At 46.4% G+C, this 7,829-nt stretch overlaps 1 protein-coding gene across 1 annotated transcript; it reads left to right on the top strand.

The window, feature by feature from the left end:
• Positions 1 to 598: 598 nt before the first annotated feature.
• On the top strand, positions 599 to 5,678 carry LOC121089366 (E3 ubiquitin-protein ligase RBBP6-like). Its single transcript, XM_040596567.1, is given in 4 exon segments — positions 599 to 764; positions 2,965 to 3,064; positions 5,620 to 5,635; positions 5,637 to 5,678. Coding segments are annotated over 4 exon segments (324 nt in total).
• Positions 5,679 to 7,829: the final 2,151 nt, after the last annotated feature.

Raw genomic sequence — 7,829 nt, 5'->3', positions numbered from 1 at the left:
AGGGGACAACTGTTGGGGACAGCCTGGGGGTGACGGGAAGGGTCAGCGGCTGGGGAAAGCCTGGGGGTGACAGGAGGGGACAGCAGGCCGTGACAGCCTGGGGGGTGACAGGGCACAGGGCGGTGATGTGCCCAGGGCCGTTGGGAGAGCCACCAGAGGCGCAGGGGCTGACAGGTGACGCTGGGTGGTGAAGGCCCCAGGGGGTGACAGGAGGGACACCGCAGCCCTGGGGGGTGGCAGGGCACGGGGCGGTGACAGGCTGGGGGACAGCAGGGACACCGGCGGCCCGGGCGGGGCTGATGAAGGCCCCTCCCCCAGGGGCGCTGAGTGGCCCCCTGAGCCCCTCTGTCACAATGCGGAGCCGCCCGGGTTGCCATAGCGAGCAGCTTGGCCTGGCAGCGCTGGTGCGAGCAGGGAGCGGAGGCCGAGCCAGGGCCTGTCGCCATCGTCCTCCCACCGGGGCTGCGAGGAGGAGCCGGCGGGCTCAGCCCGCGCTGCTGGCCCCAGCCCCTCGGTGGGCCCTGACCTGCTGTGGGGGCCGCGAGGCCAGCTGCTGCGTGAGGTGCCATCGCGGAGCGGGCACCGCCTGGCCCCGGCCATGTCGTGTGTTCACTACAAGTTCTCCTCCAGGCTGAGCTCTGATGTGGTCACCTTTCACGGCCCCCACATCTCCCTGCGCGACCTCAGGCGCCAGATCATGGGCCGCGAGAGGCTGAAGGCGACCCGCTGCGACCTGCAGGTCACCAACGCCCAGACCATGGAAGGTGCGTGGGGGCGGCGGGCGCGGGGACCGGGGACCGGCCGGCTGGCGGCGGCGCAGGCGCCCAGTGAGGCGGTTGGGCCGCGGCCGGCAGCGGTGACTTGTGCTGGGGCCTCAGAGCTGCTCTTCCGTGGTTGTGCGCTGGCAGCTGGCGTCAGGGCTGTGTGCGCAGCCAGGCACAGCAGCGTACGGGGTCCGTGTGCGACACCGCGCGTGGAAGAGGTTTGGTTTCTGGGAACCCTTCTAGGTAAAACGAGAAGGGAATGTGGGACAATGCCTTGTCATCACAAACCTGCCAGATTTCTTTGAAAGCCGGCAGAGAAGGCTGAACGTGATAGAAAAGGAGTGGGTGGCTAATTTAAAGGGGAAAAAAGTGGGTTTGGTGACTGAAATTTGTCTTCAGCTACTTTTACTCCACCGCATTGGAAAAGTGGTGCTTGGCTGCTGCAGAAACTGCTCAGTAGCAACGTTTGGGATCAAGAGTGTATCTGTGAGTGAGAATCTATGCAGACCCTGGAAAGCCATCTTGTAGACGAGCGTTCTGTCTAAAGTATACTTGGCATTTCTTGCCAATACAGCTTCTTTGCTACACCAAAGACATTTTCATTCAGATGCTATTGAGCATCATTTCTTCATTTCTTTCAAACGGTGCATTTTTGTCGTGGTACTGCGTGTTAGACGGTGTCAGGGCAGTAGTGAAGTTTTATGGCAGATCAGTTATGGTGAATATACCTCAAAATGTTCTTCGAGAAGCCCTAAGTTCTTTTGAATCTCAGAAATGGTGCTTGATTCTCAGAGACGGTAATGGTTTTGTATTACTTAGCGTGCTGTTTCAGTTTGGTAACCTACCGTCTGGCAAAGCTTGCATGTGATTAAAGACTTTGGGATATGACTTGTCAGAAATAAAAAGACTTGGTCCATTCCTTAAACATTCAAATTTTATCGGTTGGGTTTTTTTTCTTTTTTCCTGTGGTTCTGTGACATTCCCACAACAGTCTTGTCTTTGCAATGTGTACTCATAGGATTTTTTCCTCTTCCTCTTTGATGTATTAAAACTGAAACAGAATGACATGCCTGCTGTGGTAACTGTAACTTTGGCCCCAGCCTTTCAAGTGGTTGGACCTAAACACGCTGTTTACCTACAGATAGGTAAAGTATGTTCAGGAGAGTATCTGTGAGCAGACTTAACAGCACGGTGTTAGGGGATCACGTGTCATATACAGCGGTAGAGACAGACATGCAGGTAGAGGCAGACGTACAGGTTGTGACACAGATGCTTACTGGAACTTCTGTAAGGGTGTTTTCCCTGTGAAAATGCAAAAATCCCCCAGCGGTTGTCAGAGCAAAGCTAAGGAATACAATTCAGTGTCAGACACATGTATGCCAGATTTTGGGGTTTTATACATAACGGTGAATTTCCGTTTTTATTGAACAGCATCTACGTGCTTAAAGTCACCTTCAGAAGATGAAGGAAAGAACTAGGCCTGGATGTCCTGCCTAAAGGGGGTTCTTGGAGATCTTCCCTGTGGAGATATGGTCGTGGGTTTTATAACTTGGTGCAGGAGTCCTGGCTAAATGTTGGCATGATCTTGGAAAGACCCTTCAGTGAACCTTGAGTGAAGATGGCCAATTGTTCAGATTTTTCCGGGCCGCGTGATCACAGAAATCTCGTAATAGAAGCAATGCTAATAGAAGCTGAAAGTAAACAGGATTTTGCACATCCTGGGGAAAAAAAAAAAAAAGAGATGGACTCTTTTTGAAGATGGTGGGAAGGCAAAATGGATGGTTGGGATGTGTTTTAAAAGGTGGGAGGCGGGGTGGGGGTGTCCTCTTCCGTGCTCGCTATTATAGAGACATGTTCTAGGGTTTTGTAAGCTAACAGGAGCAAAAGCAATGGAAGTTAGATCAGGAAAGAGCCTCATGTTGTAGCAGACTCTGCTTTAGTGACTTTAGAGACCATTTTGCTGTTGGCATTGAAACGATTCAAAACAAATGGAAAAGATTTTGCTGCTTGTGTTTGACTATCAGACCTGAAGATTTCTGGAAAGGTGCCGTGAGTGTGTGGAGATGATAAAAGCATGACGCTGTGTGTAAAATGTTGCTTTTCTATCTGTAAAGGGATTCCCTGAAGTGCTACGTCACGACATGTTAATATCACTCTTACGAACTGACTGATGCTTTCTCTGTATTGATGCTGTTTCCAGAATACACAGATGACAATGCCCTGATTCCAAGGAACTCATCGGTAACTGTTAGGAGAGTCCCTGTTAGAGGAGTTAAAGCTACCGGCAAGACAGACCTTGGGTAAGTAGCCATACCGCGTTGTGTCCTGTGGGAGGGGTTTCAGTGTGTTCACCTTCTTTGTGGCTGTTGGTTTACGGAGGCATTCCGGTTGTATCTTTCTTGTTAAAGCTGCTGTTAAATTGTGTTGTGACAGGGCAGATTTGAAGGTATCTGTCCCAAAGCAGACTTAGATTTTTCAGCCCGCTGGGACGTGGCATTCAAGCTCCAACAGTGGTGGCTGTTCAGACGTTTGAATTGAGTTTGTTCTTGGGGTTGGTTTTTCTGAGAGTCAAGTTCTCCATCCTGTTTCCTCTATGCAGAGAGATCCCTTATTGTATGCTTTTGCTTGTATTGCTTTTAGAGTAAACGGAGAGACACATTGCAGTGTGAACTGGTGATTTGTTCCCATCTGCCAGCAGTCCGAGTCTCCGTGTTTGACTGCTTCCTTTGTTTGGGGGCGGGGGGGCAGGGTATTCTTACACCCCAGAGGGGTGGGGGTGGCGGGGCTGCATGCTGTCTCCAGAGGAAAGACTGAGAGTGGCCAGCTGGCAAACCGTGCAAACAAGAAGTTTCATTCTTAAGTGCTTCCTATTAGTTTCCTAAAGACAATGCCTGTGTCGGGCAAGAGAAAAAGAGCAACGTCCTAAAGCGTATTGCCTTTTGTGCCAGGACGGTGAAGGAACAGTTGATCTTTTCCAAACCTGAAGCTCAGAAAGCAGTTGAGCACATTCCCAAATGTTGGTAGTTACCTTTCTAAGTTTGATTTCAGCCTAAGCTGCTCTCTGTGCTCCAGGTATTACTGCTGTATTCCTCAGATTTATGGAGGACAGAGAATCTGATTACAATTGCAGATACTCAAATGTAAGCCTGACTACAGCATTGTCGCTGTCATCGATGTATTCGTACAGTCCAGTTCTGTATCAGCTGCATCAGCATGGTTTGAATGGTCATGTTTTCCAGCCTTCTTCAAGACAGACCTCTCCTCCACCATGAGTAGATATTACTGACTTGTGGTTTTGCCGTGTCTTTCTAATGTTAGTTCTCCATAAATAGAGTGTACCGGCGAGTTACAGCGTGTCTCAAACAAACAGTACAGCAGCATCCTAGTACCCATGAGGCATCTGCAAGCAAACCCCCCTGCATGTATGTGGCTCTCCTGTAAGCTTTGGGCATATTAGTGCTTCCCAGCACTACCAAGAGTTTCTAGATGCCACAGCACTGTGCTGCTAAGCATGGCCTTGTTTGGGGGGTTAATTTAGATCGGGATGCTTAGTGCTGTCTTGTCAATATAGCCTCCATTTCTGGTTGGATGGCACCCTCTCCTGGTGTTGGCATGCTGCCCTAAAATGAGAGGCTAGGTGCCACTAGCATCAAAGATCCAAGAAATACCTGCACGTGGGGATAAGGGATGAATGCCGCTGCTCTGCTAAAGTTGCCAATGGATCGGGCAGGTCAGCTTTCTATTCCTTCAGCTGGAACCATTGTGGAAACAACTGGTAGAGTCGTTAGTGTTTGGGAATGGTGAATGCATGCTGTCATGGTGGAGAGGCCTTCAGGAATGCGTTAGTCACCTTGTAGTATCTTCCTCAAGGCAAGTGGATGGAAGAAACCGTGGTGTGGGAATCCAAAGCTTTTCCTCGCGCTTCCTCATCTTCAGGAGGTACGTGGCTGTACTTGCGAGCCTGGTGGTGGTGTAGCAGTGGCAGGAAGTATGAGCCTTTCTATTTGTGCAGGACCTGCACAGCAGCCTTTGGGTTGCCCCTGCTCGTGGGACGCTTTGGATGATGTATGAATTGTTTGTTAACTAGATCGGCGGTTGCATGTTTGATTCATGAGTAGCGTGCAGGTACAGACCAATGAGTATGTGGGATCTCGGCAAGGGCTTGTGTGTCATAAGCGTTTATTAAAATATTGTAGCATGTTCAAGATGATCTTAAAGCAAGTTCTGGTAATCAAGACTTTTTTTTCTTATTTTTTTAACACAGGCCTCCTCGATCACAGAAAATCCTAGGAACTGCTTTCAGGTGATGTTTCTACTGCTATTTGTAGTCACTTTAGGCTAAGTATGGTAGGTACCTGAACACGGTGCTTGGGCTTCCACCAAGAAACACTTTTCTACAGACAACTGTTCTTGTTTTGTCAGGGGAGTGTAGAAACCAAAGTGCTCTGTCTGGTACCTATTTGTGATAGTGGGGCTATACAGATTGCCTGAAGGTGCCTTCGTGTTTGGATGGCTGACTATTCAAGAACAGAAAAATGTAGCACAGTCTTCACAGTTTTGGTACTTTAGAGGGCAGAAAGATAAGTATGTGAGGACTTCTTCTTGCACTGCTGTTATTCTGTATCTTTGAGTCATTGGGGACAAAGAAGGAATGGGATTTTGGTCTTTATTCAGTTGCACCTGAATGTAACCAGGAGAGCGCACTTTATGTATAGAATAAATTTCCACATTCATAAGACTACCAGAAACACAATGTTTTGATGTTCAGGGTTTTATAAACTGTTTTCCATCCTGCTTTATGTTGGTTATCAAGTGCTTTATTTTAAGTTCTGATCATCTTTCTTTCTTCTTCTAGAAGTCGAACTGAGCCAAGCGAGTAGAACATCAAAAGAGGTATGTAAAAACACAAGCTGAACTTTTTTTCTACATGCTGCACCCTAAGTACTAAGAAATGTAGCCTTGTACTAACTCTTTTTATATATATAAAAATATAATAAAATATATATGTTTTATATATAATTTTAAAATATATATATAAATCATATTTTCCAGTGAAACTCAGTTGTATGCTGTAAATCCTAATGTATTTGATTCAGCATAGTGAAAAGCTGAGCAATGCGAACATTTGCTGCGGTTCTAATGTGAATAATGGTATTTGTGCCTAGTGAATGCATTGCATTTCGTACCTGATAGGCTTAGACTATTTCTTGTATGACTGTGTGTTGTAACCGATAATGAAGGCTCATTTGTAGAGCTTGTAGGTTCAAGTTTGCAACCACTGAACTTGGTACACCACCAAACTCTGAATTTACATTATGGAAAAGGGGCAGCGCATTTTTCCTTTCCGGTCAGAAAACACTGTTCGTTCCTGTGCCTAAAGACATGAATTAAAGTAACTCTAGGGAGATACTTGACCTCGTAATGGCCTAGATCTCTCATTTGGCCCTTTGGGGAATGCTAGCTGAAGCCACGATGCATTTTCAAAATACCTCATAGTAAACAAACTTACATTGCTTGGTGGTGTTTTGTTTTCATCTGTAAGTAATAACTGCTTGTTCTTCACTAGAATGGCGTGAGGCATTACACGAGCTCTAGGTCACTGGATCTGATCACTTTTTAAAGCTCTTAGGATAACTTAATCTAGAAATTCGTGAACCTGGGGTCTAATTAAAGTAAACGAAAGACAGCGCAAAAAACTATACTGCGTTCATGTATCACACCTGTGTGCATTTAGTAAATGATGAGCTATTAACTGATTAATTTATAAACTGCTGCACTGACAATGTTTCCTGTAGTGACACTTCCTTCTCTCAAATAAACGGAAATAATTTTTTTAGATCCTTTCGAGCTGCAAATGGACAGCTTCCTTGACCCTCCGTCTTTTAAGCAGTTGTGAGCATTTGACAAGGGTCCCCCTCTGAGAGTATTCTGAGCAATAGGTTGATCTCAGGAGGGGTTGGTTGCTTTAGTTTCTTCTCCTTAACAACGTAGGCATACTTAAGCTGTTTAAGGTTTGGACTTTGTTTTGAACAAGTATAAATTCCACTGGCTTGGAGATGGCTCTTCCGGTGACGCTCAGAGGATATAGCGCAGGCTTTCATCAGCAGTAGGGGTGAACTATTGCTCTGTTTTGATTGTAGAACTTGAATATGTGTTATTAATTGTGTAATTTTCTAATAGGTTGGCGACCCTTCTGCACCTCTTTCTCTGGCCCAGCTTATTAAGGTATGCTTAGATGTACTTGCTTGTGAAATAGTGTTTGTAAACCTTACACTGTGCTCTCTAGCTGGATAACTGCTGTAATATGAGCAAAACATTAATTGTTAATAATTCAGAGTGTTTCTCCTACTTTAAAATGTTACTTTGATACTATCCTGTAAGAGAGTAGTTCCCAGCTTGGGAAGAGGGAAGGGGAGCACCTTACTGGCCTCAGTGTAATGCTGCAGTGTTACCCATCTGCAAGACACAAAAGAAGCAGCACTTCAGAAGCTGTTTACCATTTTTTCATACCCCGCTCATTGTTCATTGGAAACTAACACAATTTTTACAGGCAGGATTTAATTGGCTGTAATTATGGACATTTCTAGGGCCTTTGCAACAGCCAGAACAGACGTGTTTCTGGAACATTGACAATTGCATGGCTGTTTTTTGAATTTCTAGTCATTACAGTTACAGGTCCATTCTTTGAATGGTGCGGGACTGCCTGAATTGTGGCATACAGACAGAGGACGACGCAACCTAGTTTGTTTACATGCAGACTGTGCAAACTGTGCAAGTGCACCTAATTGTTGATAGGACTGTGCCAGTGTTTATGCGAGGCACATCAGCAGACGTGACCGTGCCTGAAAGCATGTTTTGTAATGGAACTGCTGGTATTTGTGCTCTCAGCAACGTGTAACGTTGTCTGGGGAAACGCTAGTGATTGCACTTGGTGAAGAGGCGTAGTGCTAAGCCACAGAAGTGATTAAAAACATAGTCTTTAAAGTTACAAAGACTAGAGAAGGCAGGGCCTAACGCAGAGGAGCTAGTTCTTTCCTCTGAAAATGAAGGCCAGAGCTCATTTCC

Source organism: Falco naumanni, chromosome 5, assembly GCF_017639655.2.
Source record: "Falco naumanni isolate bFalNau1 chromosome 5, bFalNau1.pat, whole genome shotgun sequence".
NCBI classification, from domain to species: Eukaryota; Metazoa; Chordata; class Aves; order Falconiformes; family Falconidae; genus Falco; species Falco naumanni.
This window is presented reverse-complemented; position numbering and strand designations above follow the sequence as displayed.